Consider the following 19,959-nt stretch of genomic DNA (forward strand, 5'->3'; position numbering starts at 1 on the left):
AAAACGAAATTCAAAGAAATGTATATACCCGAAAAAAATATATCTGTTGATGAATCTCTTCTTCTTTGTAACGGTCGTCTTGCATGGAAACAATTTATGCCACTAAAAAGACCAAGATTCTGGATCAAATTATTCATGTTGTGTGAGAGCGCTACGGGTTATGTTTGGAACTTTGTAGTTTATACAGGTAAAAATATCCAGCACAATTCTAATTATCTTCAAGAAAAAACTGCTTGTAGGATTATACTCGAATTATCACATGATTTGCTAGATCAAGGTTACAAAATATATCTGGACAATTGTTACACAAGTATAGACTTAGTTGAGAAGCTATGCGAAAAAAATACTGACGTGGTTGGAACGTTGCGAAAAAATAGAAAAGGACTACCTAGTGATGTAACCATGAAACGTTTGAATAAAGGTCAACACATTGTGAGATATAAAAACAAAATTATGGTTATGAAATGGAAAGACAAGAAAGATATTTTGATTCTGAGCACAGTTCATGATGACAAATTGAAAGAAATACAAAAGCATGGTAAAACGATTCAGAAGCCGGAAGTTATATTGGATTATAACAAAAATGTGGGAGGGGTTGATTTCTGCGACGAACAAATACAGACCTATAAAATTGCAGAGAGGAGAGTGAAGAAATATTACTATAAAATATTTTTACATTTATTAGACATGGTATGTCTAAATGCATATATATTATATAAAAAAGATGGTGGAAAGCTTGATAAATTGAAATTTCTTATGGAAGTTGTTGAACAGTACGTAGAAAAATATGCAAAGGTAACACAGTCATCCACACCAAATACAGAACCATCTCTAAAACCTAAACAATCGAGACTTCTGGAACGACATTTCGCAGAACACATCCCGGGAACATCAAAGCCAAATGTCACCAGAAGATGTAAATTGTGTTACGCGATTGGTTTGCGACGCGAATCAAGATTTTGGTGTCCGGATTGTCAAATTCCATTGTGTGTACCTAAATGCTTTAAAGACTTTCACACAAAAGAATAATTTTATATACATCTACAAAAAAGTATTTTTCTTAATTTAAATATCACTGTTTTTGTATATAATTTTTGTAATTTGTATCTTTTTTATTATAAATTTTATTATTTTTCACTTACCACATTTTTTAATTGTTAATTATAAAATTGTTTTTAATTTTTTTATAATAAATTTCATTTTATTTTGTAATGATTTTATATTTTTCCCTTTTAGAATGACGATAAATTACAAATTGACTGCATTTTGAATGGGTAATATTCCGTATTCACGATACTTGTAATGGGCGTGACGATAAATCCATTTTTAAAAGTCACTTATATAGTCGCCATAAGTAAATTCACTAGTAACTAACACTATAAACACACATTAAATGAAGAATGTACGAACGTCGTGTTAACCCTCGAATGACGTACCTTTTTTCTTATTGAAGTGAGACTTTCACAGTTTGGAGTTCGGTTTCATTGTGTTCACTTTCGGCTATAGCTTTAGTTTTGTGAAATAGACGCAATATATGCCGGATGGTGGTGGGAATCCGCATGTAATGTTGGTGCGTGCTTTTAACGGTAGTGATGGCAGCACCTATTTTATAGCGATGGTAGCACGCATAGTGTAAAAAATAATAAAATTTGAATTTTAAAATATAACAAATATAATATTTACCCCTAAAATAATTTCTGAATATACGAGCGTTTGAATAAATTCGGCGTTTAAATATTTGGAAGTTAGCATACTAATTGTATTTTATTTTGTAGTTCTGGCGTTCAAAACGTTATATCCACATCGAACGGCAAATCTGGTTTATTCTTTCGCGAAAATTACTCCTATGTAAAATATATATATTACAAAATGCAACTCAAAAATCGTAGATAAAACAGCTATTTTCAAATATAAATTAAGTTTGCAGTAGTTTCACAATAACCATTCCAAAAGAACGACGAAATTCTAAAGCAATTTTTGTTCCCGCATATTTCTACCATGCTCGACAAATTGTCGTATTTAGACCAACCATTGTAATAAATAACTTTGACGTCTTCGTAAGTGTCATGTTTGTCACCTGATAGCCAATGCTTTGTAACGACTAATCGTATTAACAAAAATACATGCAAATAATGTAACAATGTGCCGTCTTTTATACTAAAATAAAAGACTGTTATTATATACGGTACGAACGGTATCGATTCACTGTACATATATCGACATAGGTCTATTGTTAGAGATTTACAACATTAATGAACGAAACATACCATGCCGAATGTTTTTCTTTACTAGCATGTTTTACTCACTGAAATATAAATACGATTAGCTATTATCAAGTGTTGATTGTTGGGTGGTAAACGTAACATTCACTAGTATACAGTTAATTCGGAGCTAGTTACAATGGCGCTTATCAAAACCGGTAAAATACATTTTATTTTTTCTGCATACGCAACTTGGAAGTTGATTCCCTACAACAATATCACTTCTTTATGGCGTTCATTTATATTAAATACATCTTATATAAAAACTATTGTAATCACATGCCGTTAAATTGTTTACCAGTAAATTAGATATACCTTTTAATTATTAAACTAATTTTGCAGAAGCTGACGTAGAGAACAACGATAAAACATTTGCTTCCATTGGCACAATTCAATGTAAAGTCGAGGTAATGAAACAGTATGTAACACTTCTTAACACATGTGATACTAAATAGTGTTTTCTTTTCAAGTTCATAAATGTGAAACGTGAATATGATAGCAGTGAAGATACACAAATAGAGGGCGTAGATGATATGTTCGAAAACGGTTAGATATAATACAACATACTCTTACATTTCAATTACTGATTATTACAAGATTTCAGAAATGCACGATGTTAAAGATATACTTAAGGCGAATACTCGAGTAGACGATTTATCTCACCATACTGCTAACATATCCAAAGTAATAATCAAATTAATTGATTTCCAGCTATTAAAATATTTATAATTTAACAAATAAAATTTTAATTTTAGGTACAGGGAAACTCTTCTAAAATTCAATGTAAGCACGACGATTCCTATAAAAATGAAAAAGCATTAAGCTCCAAAAAATATATTACACAACATATGCCAATTAGTAACAATACTTCTGAAATTGAATATGAAAAATGTGGAATAGCATTGAAAAGTAAAACATCACTTTCGGAGCAAATGATAACTCATAGCAAAATTCGTGACTTTGAATGTGAAAAATGTGGAAAAGTATTTAAATGTCAAAAGTATCTTTCACAACATATGCATATTCATAGCAATGTTCGTGAATTAGAATGTGAAAAATGTGGAAAGGCATTTAAATGTCAAGGTTATCTTTCAAAACATATGATAACCCATAGCAATGCTTGTGACTTTGACTGTGAAAAATGTGGGAAAATATTTAAATATAAACGACTTCTTTCAAATCATTTGCGAACTCATGGCGATGTTCGAGAGTTTGAATGCGAAAAATGTGGAAAAGTATTTAGATATAAAAGTAGACTTACAAGTCATATGGAAATACATAATGATACACGTGACTATCCATGTGAAAAATGTGGAAAAGCATTCAAACGTCAAAAATATCTTTCAAAACATATGAAAAATCACATTGATGTTTGTGACTGAATGTGAAAAATGTATTAATAAATAAAATGGAAATTTTAGTACATATGGAAAACTATTTAAACATCAATAATATCCATCAACTAAATTTAGAAAAATATTCATTCAGCCTTTCAATTAGTACTTCGAATCAAAACTGAACCGAAACCGGAAAAAGACAAATCAGAGCTCAACTGAATAAATATCAGTTTATTTCGGTTTGGTATATGTTCAACCAAAAAGAATTTTGAAATTCAAAAAAAATCTTTGCAGATATTTTATATAATGAATTATCTTATAGGGAAATATTGATATTAGAAAGTATACTAGAAGCAGTTTATTTGAATCTGCGCTATCCAATTTTACTTTCAACTTCACAAAAAGTTCAAGCTGTGCAACCTTTTAAAAATATTTGGAAAAAGTATAACAAATTACAATTTTTAGAGAAATCAATTTCAAGCACAAACATCTATACTTTGTTTCATTTAACAGGGTCACTTTGAGGCTTATCTCGGATTCATTGGTCAGGTTGCGCCGAGCAAAAGTCATTTCTATTCAGACAATAGAATCGGATTTTTCTAAGAACCACCCTCAACCAGAATATCTCTATCTTAAGGGTCATGTCGGGAGGAATGTTTACCTGTGCTTAGATACTAACCAATAAGATTGATATTGTGTAGATACAAACCAATAGGATCGACTCTAATATATAATTGGTTGAAAAAGTCACATCGTACAAAAAGATCAATTTTTAATTATATCTCAACATTGTGACTGCGACACGCGAGATTGTTCAATACCAACCAATAAGATCGATTCCAAGATATTTTACTTCAATAAGGTTTGTATATTTTCATATTTTTTATATTTTCATCAATCAATCTATTTCATAAAGGCCATACAATGTGTACCGATAACTGGTAAACACAAGTTTGGATTTAGCTAATAAGGTATTGGCTGAAGACACACGTTTACTTGAAATAATTAGAATTGATCGGAGAGGATTGCTGAAAGAAGTCACCAAACAAAAATTGAATCGACCTGAAGTGAAGTTTGGATTTAGCTAATAAGCTATTGGCTGAAGACACAAACAAAAATTAAATCGACGTGAAGTAGCTGCTAAGCAAAATAGAAAAGGCGTAACTATTTTGAAATAGAGAGACACGCGAGATGTCACTATGCTTTCTACAAAAAACAATATTGATTATAGGACAATAAAAAATGGAAGAGGTAATCTGGTTGTGAAACCAATAATGATCCACGATTACAATCAGGAGAAAGTAGCGGTGGATTTATCGGACCAGATGACAGCGTATGTGCGGAGATGTAAGGGTCAACTCCACTTCTGTTTCAATACAGAACAAAGAAATGTCTATGTAAATGTATGTATATGTTTGTAAAGTAGCTTGTTTTTCATATGTATGTTGTACATACGCTCACTGGCTTATGTCTATTTTAAAAATTGTGATTAATTTTAATTTGTACCATTTTATGTTTTTATTATTTTATTATAATTTTATCTAATAATCTTCACGTTCTAATAATGTATAATATAGTATGTGCAAACAATAAAGTTTATTTTTCGTAAAAAAGTTTTTTATTTCTATGTCAACTGAAAATGCACATAAAATTAATGTAAAAATGAATTAAATAATCTATATATTCTTTTAAATTAGCACTATATATTGGTTTGCTATGAAAATATTCATATTTTGTTATATAACTCGGAAGAAAAAGTTTACTACTTTTTTTTTTACATTTTTTTTCAAGTTCTGGTGTGGATTTTATGCAGAAACGCCGTGTGATCTACATCTCGTGTTAAAACTTCGTTAAAGAGTGACTGCTAGCGCGTGAGGACATTTTCCTTCAATTAATTATTGGCAGTCACATATGACCGCCATAGCGCATTGGTAACAATAAATGGCAGTAAGTAAGCATTAATAGTTTAATAGAACAGACCTCAAATTATACGATGAGTTTATGATAATATTAATTTCCATGTATTTTTATAATTCGCAACAAACGATTAATAAGTAAATTCACATTTATTTAAGATTTTCAACAAACGATTTTTTAAAAACCCCTAATTATATTTAAAACGTTCCGTCCATTCGATAAATCAATTTCAACTATTCCATATAAACGATAAAATTATAAATAGATTTTTACTCTCCCATATTTCCACCATGCTCGACAGTTTGACATATTTGGACCAAACACTTATGAATGACTTTACGTCTACAGAAGTGTCACGTTTGTCACCCAAAAACCAATGCTACGTAAAAGTTAATTAACAATTTACCGTCTTTCATACAGATATAAGTATTACTATGATATACTACTGACGATATCGATTTACTTTAACTCAGGACCGTTGTTAACTAGTGAACTAAAAACACCATGCCAAGTGTACAACTTATCTCTACCGTTTTTCTTTACGTATGTGTTTTACTCACGGTGTTTTGAATACGGTTAGTGTTGGTTATTAGGTGGTTAACGTAGCATTTGCTAGTATACAATCAATTCGACGCTGGGTTACAATGGCGTTTATCAAAACCGGTAAAATAAATTATATTTTTTGTGGAAGCTTATTCTCTACAACAATATCGCTTCTATTCATTTATTTATAATAAATACATTAATTAAAAACGAAACATATTGTAATCACACTCCATTAAATTGTTTACTAGTAAATTAGATGTACCTTTTGAGTATTAAACTAACTTTGCAGAAGCTGACATAAAAAACAAGGATAAAAGTATTGCTTCCATTGACACAATTCAATGTAAAGTCGAGGTAATGATACATAGTATGTAACGCTTGTTAACGCATGTGATGGTAAATAGTGTTTTCTTTTTAAGTTCATGAATGTGAAACGTGAATACGATAGCAGTGAAGACACAAAAATAAATGACGTAGACGATATGTTCGAAAATGGTTAGATATCCTAACATAATACAGCATATTTTTATATTTCAGTTACTGATAATTATATTATTTTAGAAGTGCATGATGTTAAAGATATACTTAAAGCGAATACTCTCAGAGAAGACATTTTATCTCACCAAATTACCAATGTCATCAAGGTAATAATTAAATAAATTTTCATTTCTAGCTATGACAGTATTTACACTTTATTAAGAAATAAAATTCAATTTTAGAAACCAGAAAGGAAAAACTCTTCTAGGGTTCAACATATGCAGGCCGATTCTTTTAATATCAAGTGTGAAAAATGTGGAAAAGCGTTTAAATATAAAAGCACACTTTCAAGGCATATGGAAACTCATAGTGTTGTTCGTGACTTTGAATGTGAAAAATGCGGAAAAGCATTCAAAATTAAAGCGACACTTTTAACGCATATGATAACTCACAGTAATTTTCGTGAATTTAAATGTGATATATGTGGAAAAGCATTTAAATGTCGAGACTATCTTTCAAAACATATGCGAACTCATAGCGATATTAGTGACTTTGAATGTGAAAAATGTGGAAAATCATTTAAATGCCAAAAATATCTTACATTACATAAGCAAGCTCATAGTGCTGTTTGTGACTTTGAATGTGAAAAATGTGGAAAAGCCTTTAAATTTAAAGATTTTCTTTCAAAACATATGCGAATTCATAGTGATATTAGTGATTTTGAATGTGAAAAATGTGGAAAAAGATTTAAATGTCAAAAATATCTAACATTACATATGCGAGTTCATAGTGCTGTTTGTGGCTTTGAATGTGAAAAATGTGGAAAAGCATTTAAATTTAAAGGTTATCTTTCGAAACATATGCAAACTCATCGAAATGCTTGTGACTTTGAATGTGAAAAATGTGGAAAAGCATTTAAATATAGACGACTTCTTTCAAATCATTTGCAAACTCATAATGATGTTCGTGACTTCAAATGTGAAATATGTGGAAAAGCATTTAAATTTCAAGTTCATCTTTCACAACATATGCTAATTCATAGTAATTATCATGACTTTCAATGTTCCACATGTGGAAAAGCATTCAAATATAAACGACTTCTTTCAAATCATATACAAACTCACAGCAATATTTGTGACTTGAAATGTGAAATATGTGGAAAAACATTCAAATATGAACAACTTCATTCAAATCATATGCAATCTCACAGCGATGTTCATCGATAAAAAGCATATAAATATCAAGAGAACCTCTCAAAACATGTGCAAACACATTTTAAATTTTATAAAATCTAATTCATAGCAGTGCTTCTGACTATAAATGTAAAATTATAGTATAACATACAAAACTAAAACCTTAAATTTAAAACTTATAATATATAGCGATGTTCCTGATTTTATATAATAATTAATGGAAATGATTTAAATATGAAATTACCATAATACCGGAGCTGCACCAAAAATGTATATGAATACTAAACATAATTTTCGTATTATCATTTCGAAAAAATGTTGATCAATTTGAAACTATGATGAAAAAATAGAAGAGATATAGTAGAGAAAGTATTAGTAATACGTAATATTTTTATTGTTTGATAAACATAATTGCCAATTGTTTCTGAAAATTTGTAAATATACTATAGCGGATAATCGAATTGTGTCAAGTCGTTTTATGTAGTCAGCCTGGAGCTGCATTGCCAACATAGGACATAACGGCGACAAAAGCAATTACTTGATTTAGTGACACCACGGAAAAAGTACGTGTTTGTCGGCGGTCGCCGATCAGCTATGTAAAAAATGTATTACCATGTAATAATTTTGAGGTAATAAAATCTTTTATAGAGTCTAATTTGTGTCATTGCTAAACTGGCAACCACCATTTGCGTATACTTAAACTTTTTGTTTGCAATGAATATGGCGTTTTTTACTTAAAATAAATATTAGCTACTTACATACTAATCATACCATTGTAACACTTTTAATGAATTTTGATAGCGACGTAAAGCCCCTCCATGACCCCCATTTTCACGATTGGTAATTTAACCAATACAAAGGACATAATATGTAATTGCTAAATACAGTATGCCTTGATTGAAAGATTGCATAGATATAATTAAATTTTTATTGAACATTGATAACTTTATGCAATATCCGATATTTATATATTTTTAGAATAAGTAAGAATTTTCGAGAAAATAATATTTTAAGGCTAATTTAAAAAATCAGATTTTACAAATTTGTCTAGGATGTATGTATAAGACGACCATGACTTCTACCTGGCAATGATAGTGCCACGCTTTTGGTCCAACCTTAGTTAGGAAATAAAAAAAAAGTTTCAATCGATAATTATAGGTAGAGTAGACTAAAAAAGTTTTTCTTTTAGATGTTTTCATAGCGAAAAGATTAAAGCTAACAATTTTTTAGCATGCTTAGCCTGGTATCATCTTTACATCAGCGATACCAAACCTACGGCCTGCCAAACTTTTATGTGAGCCCAACATTCCTAATTAATGTTTGCACACACTTACCACCTAGGTGTAGCCATGAACATTTCGAACCAATTAAATCAGCTAGATTCTGTTTCTAATTCTGCCATATTTCCGCCATGCTCGACAACTCATCGTATTTGGACCAACCATTGTTATGAATGCCGTTGACGTCTACGGAAACGTCACATTTGTCACCTAATAACCGATACCTGGTAACGGTTAATCTTATTTACAAAAATATAAGTAAAAACATAAATATGTGGCGTCTTTCCTACTAAAATAAGGATTGCTATAATATACAGTACGAACAGTATCGATTCACCATACCTGTATCGACTCAGGTCCATAGTTAATATAAGGATAAAATAAATAAGGGCTTACAACATTTTTGCTTACAAAAATACCATACCGAGTGTACGACAATAATCATTTACGTACATATTTCATTCAATGAATTTTAAATACGATAAGCTATTACCAGGTGTTGGTTATTAGGTGGAAACCGTTACACTCACTAGTATTCAACCAATTCGACGCTGAGTTACAATGGCATTTATTAAAACTGGTAAAATACGTTTTATTTTTTATTCACCTGCAATTGACATTATATGGAGTATTAAACTCCAACTTTGCAGAAGCTGACATGGAAAACAACGATGAAACATTTGCTTCTGTTGCCGCTATTCAATGTAAAATCGAGGTAATGAAATATAGTATATAACACTTGTTAAAGCATATGATCTGAAATGGTGATTTCTTTTCAAGTTCTTAAATGTAAAACGTGAATACGAAGGCAGTGAAGATACACAGATAGACGTCGTAGACGATATGTTTGAAAATGGTTAGACATACTTAATAATCCAGGATATTGTTATATTTCAACTACTGATAATAATATGATTTCAGAAGTACATGATGTTAAAGATATACTTAACGCGAATACTCTCAGGGTGGATGATTTATCTGACCAAATTGCCAACGTCGACAAAGTAGTGAATTAATAGATTCTGATTTTTATTATTAGGTATTACAACTTTTACAACTTATCTAACTAATACAATTTAAATTTTAGATACCAGAAATGAGAAACTCATCCAAAATTCAGAGTATACATAGTGATTCTTATAAAATTGAATGTGGAAAATGCGGAAAAGCGTTTAAATGTCAAAGATATCTTACACGACATATGCTAACTCATAATGATGTTCGTGACTTTAAATGTCAAAAATGTGGAAAAGCATTCAAATGTCAAATTCATCTTTCAAATCATATGCGAACTCATAGTGATGCTTGTGATTTTGAATGTGATAAATGTGGAAAAGCTTTCAAACTTAAAACGTCACTCTCAGAGCATATGATAACTCATAGCAATTTTCGTGACTTTAAATGTGAAAAATGTAAAAAAACTTTTACATGTCAAGAGTATCTTTCAAGACATATGCGAACTCATAGCAATGTTCGTGACTTTAAATGTGAAAAATGTGAAAAAGCATTTATATGTCAAGAGTATCTTTCGAGACATATACGAACCCATAGTGAAGTTCGTGACTTTGAATGTGAAGAATGTGGAAAATCGTTCAAAATCAAAACGTCACTTTTAGCACATATTATAACTCATAGCAACATTCGTGACTTCAAATGTGAAAAGTGTGGAAAAGCATTTAAATGTCGAGACTATCTTTCAAATCATATGCTAACTCATAATGATGCTTGTGATTTTGAATGTGAAAAATGTGGAAAAGCATTCAAGCGTCAAAAATATTTACGATTGCATATGCAAGCTCATGGGACAGTTCGTAACTTTGAATGTGAAAAATGTGGAAAAGCATTAAAATATAAACGACTTCTTTCAAATCATATGCGAACTCATAGTGATGTTCATGACTTTAAATGTGAAAAATGTGGAAAAGATTTTAAATATAAAAGCAGCCTTTCAAAACATATGCAAACTCATAGCGATGTTCGTGATTTAATATTAATAATGTGAAAAACATTTAGAAATAATTATTAAATATTGGAAAAACCTTCAAGAAAAACCTATAATGCTTATGAAATTGTATATTATTAATTTAGCACTACAAATTAGTTCTGACTTTTAATACATATTCAAATTTAAAGCAACGTTTTTGACTTTGAATTACAGAACAAAATTAAATTAGATCAAACTCGTAAATCAAGTTTTAGACGCTCTCTGACTCTATTTATTATTTTCATATTTATCAAATTCCTAGTATTTGTGACATTCCTTTCTTCATGATTATCATTTGGACATGAATATAACAATTATGAGAAGTGGTTAAGAACTTGGCTAATTCCAAACTTGCAAACTTGTTCCATATTTGTAATTGACAATGCTCAATACCATAATGTAATTATTGACAAACTGCCGAACAGTAATTCCAAAAATAAATGTATGGAGAACGGCTAGAGAAAAGAAATACACAATTCAAGCCTAATTCTCTAGAAGGAGAATTGTACGATTAAATATTAAATAACATTATAAAATTGATAAAATATTGGAGGAGCATAGCCATACATGTTTGAGATTACCACCATATCATCCGAAACTCAATGATCCAATTGAGAATATTTGGGGTATTATAAAACAATACATATTTAGTAAAAACATAAGTTTAAATGCAAACAGTGTCAAACAATTAGTGTTAGAAAAAATGGCGTCTATCAAGGAAGAGTGGCAAAAAGTGTTTGGCAAAAGCAAACGGATTACTTCAAAGAGAATTACATTATGACATAAGGACGGATGACGAAAATTTATAATTAATATTCTGATTCAGATAAAATCTCTATTAGCAAATACGATAGTAAATAAAAATTAATTGTGTTAAATGTATTGTGGGAGGCTAGATTTGTTATGGTCAAAACCTGGCGGCACTTGTGTAACACTGGTGTGACGGTTTCTCCACTGGTAATCTTTGGGCGCTTGGACGAGTGCCGTCGCGCGCCAGCCTTGTTTATTTTACTCACCATGTAAGCAACTGTAAATCACAACAAAATACTACTGCAGCGGCTCAATCTGTGTCTAATTGCCTCCAAAAGTATTATTGTTTATTTGTTGTGTTTTTATTTATTTTGTAATCAATAAAACAAGTTCTTAAATATTCTATTGGTATTTTTATTGAATACTATATTAAACAGATATTCAACCTGGAGAGTGATTCTAAAATTGCTATCATATTTTTGAGTTAAATATGTATATAAATAAACTAAATAAGCAAGAAAGCGATATTTTACATTTTCCTCAACAAATTAAATAAAAAAGGGAAAAATTAATTGAACTTGTAATTTCACACGGTAACCCTATTATATTTCTCACCAATACTGTGCTTATGAGCGTCCACGTTTTGGATGGGCTGTACATGATTTTAAAAATGAAACATATTGCAAGCATCCAAATATGTCAGAAAATAGTACATTAAGTATTTATAGCTGCCAAATATAAATTTTGTATCAGCATCTTGAACAAATCTTTTGGTAAACTTGAAAATAGGAAAGATTTACAAAAAAACAGCACTGGATTTCTAAATTAGACTTCAGCAGTTTTATTAATATGTGCATAGTTCAGTACAACAGGATAACTAAATTGTGAGAAGCTTTCTAAATACAAACATTTGCTTTTCCGTATTTTTAAAAATGTTGATCTCAAATTGCTTAGCTAAGCACTGACTATAATATGTAAATACTTACAATTTCAAAGTTTGTTAAAACTAGTTGCGGTTTTTTTGTATATAAATTATTTAAGTATTAAAAAAGTATCTTTCTGTTATATTTTTCCTTTTTCTTATAAAATTTATCTACATTTTCAATATACTATTTTTTATACTACTATCAGAATATTCTAAGCAATGGCTATTTAACCTTTGGCCTATGAATATAAAAATAATAAAATCACACACAGTAACACTTCAAATATTTTCTATGCTATTGCGAGGGCCTACATATTTATTTATTCATTATGGCTAAAACTTGGCGGCACTCTGATAACACGTTGTGGCGGCAGCGGGGGTAGCACGTTTTTTTGGTGGACATCGACAGGAAGACAACGCCAGGTGGTGCATCGTCCACCGTTCACTCAAACATGTGAACTCTATATCCATTTAATAAAAAAATACTACTGCAGCGGATCAATCTGTATATAATTGCCATCCGTCACCATCCGTCTGTTTAAGAATTCGCTCTAAGGCGGTTTCTATAAATTATTGTTTCACAATGTTACAATACCGTTGACCCCTTCCTTATACCTGTGACATAATTAAACAACAAATTAAGATGCATATTTGCTTTCCAAAATACTTGAATTAGTAAAAGTTTCAGATTTATTTAGTAATTTATATTGGCTATTCGAATTACTATATGTAAATGATATAAATATCATATTAAAATCCATTGATGTTACCATAATGTTAATTTTCAGTATGCCTAAAAATGAACGTTTATTAGAAAAATTTATGGGCAATAAGAACTGAAGGTAAATCGTTAGTTGTGCTTACTGATTTTTATAACACGTTTGGTACATTTGATTGCCATTTTTCCCACATTTATTAAAATTAATCAAATAAATAATTTTATAGGATTATATATATATTATTATGTTTATTAAATTATTTTATTAACGAATTTAGACTATATTTAGTTCAATATTACCCCCAGAACATTAACAGCACTGAATGTTTTGCTAGCTTGGTAACACAATTACATCTGTCAGCGATCGGAGCAAGTGTCAAATTCGACGATAACTTATGTAAGATGCTGCGAGTTCGTTGGCCGCCACCTTCGACTCGTCTTTTCCTCTCGTCCTGCATCAGAGTACGTGGATCTAACTATATTTTTTCATTTCAATAGCACCACCTTTCCATTTCACTAATTCCTACTCTAATTGATAATTATCTACTATGCATTTCAATGAAAAGTTATTAAATTGCCAATTCAATCCATTATGAAGTATTATGTAAATGTCACATTAGTAAATGAGAGAATTAGCATTTATTTTTCACCTCACATACATACAATTTTGTTACATGGACATGACATATTATGTACATTATCGTAAGGCTGTCAAAACATGATTAGTACCAAATACCTGACAACTTTTCACTGCGAATTGATGGTGTGATTTTTTCGACGAATACTATGTACATACTATGAGAGGTAAACATTTTATTTATATTGTCATATTCTAACTTTACTAATGTTAAAGGTCATTGTTGATAAAATCATTACATATTTATCTTTAACACTATTTTATTGTTGTTATTTAAGGCAAGTTCATCGGTTCCAAAGAGCGATGTACCACAAGGCAAAGATGGAAAACCAAAATTTGGCAATAGCATATTATCTGCAGTTCTAAATCGTCGCACCAAACAAAATAAAATCATTAATGGTAAACAATTAATTCATTTTATTACACAAATTCAAAAAAAGTTCATTGCTTCAAACATAAAGCTTATGAATAGTGCATTGTTTTTCATAAAAAAATTCTGCTTGTATAATTACTTTAGAAAATGAATGAATAATAGTTAAATAGTGTAACTTGTACAAAGTCATTCATTTGATTTTTTTTAAATTCCTATTGATCTTCAATGCTATGTTTTATGATTATTAGTTATTTTTAGAATTATATTTAAGCAATTTGTCTCTATATTGTATTATATATGTATATGTAAAGGCGATTCGTGAATATTGATACCAAATGGGAGGATTAAAAATAGCATAATTGTAGTTGAAGTTTCGTATGGGACATGGGTGTGGGGCAGGGAATAAAAATTGCAAAAACCTATATATATTTATATTTATGGGTTCAATCGTAGCATTAATTATAAACTTTGTTTTACATACCATACCTAGCTAATTATTTTTAAATCACAAATTTGGTCTCAGAAGCGAAATGATAGCAGGTTCTGACTGAAGTGGGAAGAAAGTATATTTCTGATGAAAGTAAATACAGTAAAGCTGTGCTTGAACTTTTATACCCCTTGAGAATTGAGAAAGCCCACATCCCTTCTGGTTATTGATCATCTAGCTAATCTTAATGATTTTTTGCGGATTTTTTTTGTAATAAGTTAAGAACTATACGTAGAACATACAAATTCCGCTAGGCTTAAAAACATTATTTATATAAAAAAGATCACAGATGAGTAGCAAAAATAAAACACAAAAACTATTGTAATGTATTGTATGCTTAAAGTATATTTGTGAGTTCCAAAAGCGAAATAAAAAACTTCTGATGAAATTCATCACAAACAGACAAAAAGTACGATAAAGTGTCGTTAATGACGATGAAAAGAGACCATCTGTTTGCACTAATAAAAAATTTAAGAAAAAATTGTTTTGATTTTACAATCCACAATCCAAGCTCGCCAAATCCATATTTATTTTAGTAGCAATATTCGCGAATCATATTTGAATGTTCAACATTATTTTTATGTTTGTCTTTTATGAAACTTATCCTAATGCTTGTTGTTAAATCATATTTTTATGTTTACCATTTCTTTATTTGCTTTAACACCGTTGGATGATTGCAGTGTCTAATCACGTTCACCCCCACACTTTTAACCTCTACATCCTGAGTTTTGTTTGCACCTGAACCTGACTCGACTCCTTTTATCCGTAACAACCTCTGATACCTTGATATCACTTTCTATTAGGTATCCAAAAAAGAGACTGCTTTCATCCAGGTACATCATTTTTGTCTCATGAAGATGTCTCTCTTGGCCACGATGTCAAGAGTGTCACGTCGAAGGACATGCTTCGAGGAATGTTGGCCTACATATGGCCCAAGGTACACATGATAACCAATACAAAAATCTACAACAACTTTATTTTGCTCTATATTTTAGGATGACGCTTACATTAGAGGCAGAGTGAAGTTGTCTATGTCGCTGCTGGTCGGAGCTAAGGTCTTGAACGTGTCGGTTCCTTTCATATTTAAGTACGGCGTGGATAACATCAACAATTCGTTAATGGTGAATGGAGAGACACTCATGGGTATGGCGACCGTTCCTCAAGCTTTAGGCACGGCAGGATTTAGCTTAATGGTTGGATGTGGGTGTTTTTATATTCAAATAGAATAATGTAGTTTACTTGCTTTATATTATTTTGGTTTGCGTTTCAGATGGCATAGCCAGAGCTGGCTCTGCCGGACTTAACGAGTTGAGAAATGCGGTATTCGCACATGTAGCACAGCATTCCATAAGGAAACTAGCATGTAATGTTTTCACTCACTTACACAATCTGGATCTAAACTTTCACTTGTCGAAACAAACGGGGGCTCTCTCGAAGGTATTGTAAATCTATTTTTTAATCACATGTCATACTTATTTATTATTTTAAAGTTTTAGAATGATAGATTTTAAAATTAGAAGAAAACTAGCGATTTTCTCAATAAACCGCCGCTCTTATTTCTATGTTGCGCATTGCTACGAAATTATATATGAGACTTATTAAGACGACTTTGTATATTCATTGATTTACTATTGATTTACTGAGACTATGGCGATACTGAGTTATGGCGATTTATATTATAAAAACTGTTCAGTACTGATTTATCTTATACTACAGTTATTTATTGAGGAGTAATGGTGGTCTATCGGGAAATGATTTCCACAGTTCCTAAACTTTATTGTTTGAATCCAATTTAATGCATTACTTGTGAAATATATTTTCAAAAATAGTCCATGCGATATGTTTTCAATAAGACAACGTTCCCTCCCGTACTTAGCGAAATGTAAGAGACAGAAGTTTTCGGTTTGCTCTATCCAATCACTAGTCCTAAATCTAACAGGGAATTATTTTAAAATGTATGTGCATTTAAATAAATACTTTGTTCCATAAAGCAATTTTTTTATGGTAAATCTTCAGAAAATGATTAGTTACAGAGTTATTCATGGGGTGTTCACTGTTCTGACCAATGCACCTAATCTGTTCAAAAGTACTGCACAAACAATTATTTTATATATTGCTCATTTAAATTGTCCTCTAAGATTTCTACTATTGAATAAAACAACTGTGAATCTTAAATTCATCTGCGAGGATATTGTTGACATTGTGTAGAAAATTGATTCTGTATTTTTTATTATTAAAACTTCTTTTTTGTATTTTTAGACAATAGATAGAGGATCTCGGGCTATTAACTTTGTATTAACCGCTATGGTGTTCAATGTTGTACCAACCGTATTTGAACTGGCTTTGGTGTCAACTATATTGGGACTCAAAGGAGGACTAGCATTCGCAGGTAAACTATCTGATTCCGCAGTTTAATAGTACGTATTCATACTTTTATCCTAAATCCATTTACAAATTTCAGGAGTTTCCTTCGGTTGTGTATCGATTTATGCTTTGTACACTTTGGGCGTGACTCAGTGGAGAACTAAATTCCGAGTACACATGAATCAAGCTGAGAACGAAGCTGGAAACAAAGCCATAGATTCTTTGATTAACTTTGAAACTGTTAAGGTGTAAATATCGTTCCGAATATTATTATAAAAAAAAATATATACAACATATCAGCTTTCTACCTTAATCTTATCTTAAAATAAATTTCAGTATTTCAACAACGAAGCTTACGAATTGAGGAGGTACGACGAGAGCTTAAAAAAGTATGAAGTCGCTTCTCTAAAGACGTCGTCAAGCTTAGCTCTGTTAAATTTTGGTCAAAATGCCATATTCAGCGCGGCCCTCAGTACCATAATGGTTTTAACAGCCAATGAGATAATCAAAGGTAAAGTCTCTAATTATAATAAGATGCACATAATTATACAAATATATTCTAAAATGTTATTATCTTATTTTAGGAAATATGACTGTAGGCGATTTGGTCATGGTGAATGGATTGCTATTCCAGCTATCGATTCCCTTGGGTTTCTTAGGCTCTGTTTACAGAGAAATAAGACAAGCTTTGATTGACATGCAAACAATGTTCACTCTAATGACAGTAGATAGTCTGATTAAGGTTTATCTTTAAATTTAATTGCTATAAAATTAATCAATACGATTATACTAACCTTATTTTATATTTTAGAGCCATTCAAATTCTCCGCTATTGAACGTAAGCAGAACAGATGCGTCAATCACCTTTAAAAATATAAATTTTGCGTATGAGCCTGGTAAACCTATTTTTAACAATTTAGACTTCACCATCACCCCTGGTAAGAAAATAGCATTCGTCGGTGGTTCTGGTTCAGGGTATGTTATTTGTCAATGTTGTTTTTTGGATTTATATATTGTTAATAAAATATGTGCTAATTTAAATATTTTAGAAAATCGTCGATGGTCAGATTATTGTTCAGATTTTATGAGCCACAATCGGGTGAAATATACGTCGGTAATCAAAACATAAAGGAAGTAGACATCAACAGCTTAAGGAAAGCAATTGCCATCGTACCACAGGTTATATTTATTTATTTTTTATGTCATTTAATTGGATAAGATTATAATGAAGGTGTGACAAATAAGATTTAATAACACAATAATTTTTGTGGTTTATTTTTATTAACTGGGCTGCATAATAATGTGTAAATGTTTTGAATTGAAGAGGACAAAAATGTTTTATAATTAATTTTAGGATTCTGTATTGTTTCACGATACGATACGCTACAATCTACACTATGGTGATCTATCAAAATCAGATGAGGATATCCACAATGCGGCCAAGATGGCCGAACTTCACGACTCCATATTGAGATGGCCTCACGGATATGAAACTAAAGTCGGCGAGAGAGGATTGAAATTATCCGGTGGAGAAAAACAAAGAGTCGCTATCGCTCGTGCCATTCTAAAAAACTCGCCTATATTGATATTCGACGAGGCAACTTCTAGTCTAGATTCCCTCACTGAATATGTTAGTATCAAGAACTCTTGTGGTTATAGTGACGCTAGAAATTGTATAAAACGTATCCTACAATAATAATACAAAATTGTTTCAGAACATTCTGCAAGCTTTGGGAAGAGCGACTGAGGGTAGAACTTCGATTTGTATCGCTCATCGCCTCTCGACGGTGATGGATGCTGACGAGATATTCGTTTTAGAAAATGGAAGCATAAGTGAAAGGGGAACGCATGAAACGTTGCTAGATAATCCAAATTCATTATATGCTAAAATGTGGAGAAGACAGAATCAAAGTGACAAAATCAAGGAGATTAGATAACGAGCGATTGTCTAATAAACTAGCAAATTGTATATGTTGTTGTTACTGTTATTTTAATATATGAATATATATATTTTTATTAACATTTGATCTTTTATTTAGTTTAGTTAGATTTTTTTAGATACTTACTTTGTGAATAAATATTATTTTTGGTTTATTATTCATGAAAGAACACAACTTAAATTTGATTATAAAATAGATAACAATGTGCTTCATCACGCATTGAAGTAGTGACCGATTTAAGTGTCTATCAGCAATATCCATATGAAATAAAACCTCGATGATGTTAGGATTTGTCTTGTGATATGCATATCAATCGAGGGCACCGTGTGCCTTGTATTATAATATCACCTAGTGCGCAATACCTTTAAGCATACTTCTCTGGCCTGATTACCAAAAAATGCATTTGGCTCACTTTTAATAGAAAAGGTTTCTCAGATTCTTGTACACAGGAATATAAATATTATCCATTTTCATAACTTGATAAACCAAGGCCCACTCCGGTCTGCAGTGCCATAACAATAATGACTATACCATTTTATATATGAATATGGATCTATATGAATTTATTTAAATAAGTTATTTCTTGAGTTTTCGGAGTAAATTTCATTATTTAATTTAATTATCTTTTCCTTGGGTTTAAATCAATAAAATATATTTGGTGTGAACTGATCTCTCATTTTATAATGTTACGCCATAATTTTTGTTAAGACCAAAAACAGTTGCCATAACGACAGACATAGAAACAAACTACGAGTTTATCTGAGTTTCCA

The 19,959-nt window shown here is 30.8% G+C and overlaps 2 protein-coding genes and 1 long non-coding RNA gene across 11 annotated transcripts; all 3 read left to right on the plus strand.

Moving 5' to 3' along the window:
• Positions 1–2,030: 2,030 nt before the first annotated feature.
• Positions 2,031–5,211, plus strand: LOC148226112 (uncharacterized). Of its 4 annotated transcripts, none has more exons than XR_015812410.1 (7): positions 2,031–2,419; positions 2,604–2,668; positions 2,732–2,807; positions 2,859–2,945; positions 3,017–4,040; positions 4,112–4,460; positions 4,608–5,211. It is a non-coding gene; the product is annotated as an uncharacterized LOC148226112 (long non-coding RNA). The 4 variants fall into 4 exon arrangements; XR_015812411.1 differs by having other exon boundaries at positions 2,866–2,945; XR_015812409.1 differs by having other exon boundaries at positions 4,112–5,211.
• Positions 5,212–5,841: 630 nt separating this feature from the next.
• Positions 5,842–8,383, plus strand: LOC148226113 (uncharacterized). 2 transcript variants are annotated; one of them, XM_088204954.1, is made up of 6 exons: positions 5,842–5,904; positions 5,989–6,178; positions 6,351–6,415; positions 6,466–6,556; positions 6,623–6,705; positions 6,781–8,383. In XM_088204954.1, exons 2-6 carry the CDS (start codon positions 6,160–6,162, stop codon positions 7,762–7,764), a joined length of 1,242 nt encoding a protein of 413 aa, XP_088061080.1. In that variant the 5' UTR covers positions 5,842–5,904; positions 5,989–6,159; the 3' UTR covers positions 7,765–8,383. The 2 variants fall into 2 exon arrangements, with proteins under 2 accessions (XP_088061080.1, XP_088061081.1); XM_088204955.1 differs by having other exon boundaries at positions 5,842–6,178; positions 6,481–6,556.
• Positions 8,384–13,690: 5,307 nt separating this feature from the next.
• ABCB7 (ATP binding cassette subfamily B member 7) lies at positions 13,691–19,269 on the plus strand. Of its 5 annotated transcripts, none has more exons than XM_088204956.1 (13): positions 13,692–13,850; positions 14,304–14,424; positions 15,689–15,822; positions 15,881–16,085; positions 16,156–16,322; positions 17,145–17,274; positions 17,347–17,495; positions 17,586–17,760; positions 17,834–17,991; positions 18,061–18,224; positions 18,299–18,428; positions 18,604–18,879; positions 18,965–19,269. In XM_088204956.1, the coding sequence occupies exons 1-13, from the start codon at positions 13,791–13,793 to the stop codon at positions 19,184–19,186; spliced, it is 2,091 nt and encodes a 696-aa protein (XP_088061082.1). In that variant the 5' UTR covers positions 13,692–13,790; the 3' UTR covers positions 19,187–19,269. The 5 variants fall into 5 exon arrangements, with proteins under 5 accessions (XP_088061087.1, XP_088061082.1, XP_088061084.1 ...); XM_088204958.1 differs by having other exon boundaries at positions 15,743–15,822; XM_088204959.1 differs by having other exon boundaries at positions 13,707–14,192; positions 15,743–15,822.
• The last annotated feature ends 690 nt before the right edge of the window (positions 19,270–19,959 follow it).

Source organism: Plectrocnemia conspersa, unplaced genomic scaffold (genome assembly GCF_051122295.1).
Source record: "Plectrocnemia conspersa isolate PC_06_02 unplaced genomic scaffold, ASM5112229v1 ptg000014l, whole genome shotgun sequence".
In the NCBI taxonomy this organism is placed as follows: Eukaryota; Metazoa; Arthropoda; class Insecta; order Trichoptera; family Polycentropodidae; genus Plectrocnemia; species Plectrocnemia conspersa.

Excerpts from the sequence above, each read along its gene's own strand:
- LOC148226113 (XM_088204954.1), top strand. Across the intron at positions 6,557-6,622 it reads AGACGATATGTTCGAAAATG|AAGTGCATGATGTTAAAGAT; the intron begins GTTAGATATCCT and ends ATATTATTTTAG. Across the intron at positions 6,706-6,780 it reads AAATTACCAATGTCATCAAG|AAACCAGAAAGGAAAAACTC; the intron begins GTAATAATTAAA and ends ATTCAATTTTAG.
- ABCB7 (XM_088204956.1), top strand. The coding sequence starts at position 13,791 with ATGCTGCGAGTTCGTTGGCCGCCACCTTCGACTCGTCTTTTCCTCTCG. Across the intron at positions 17,275-17,346 it reads AGGAGGACTAGCATTCGCAG|GAGTTTCCTTCGGTTGTGTA; the intron begins GTAAACTATCTG and ends TACAAATTTCAG. Across the intron at positions 18,429-18,603 it reads CAATTGCCATCGTACCACAG|GATTCTGTATTGTTTCACGA; the intron begins GTTATATTTATT and ends AATTAATTTTAG.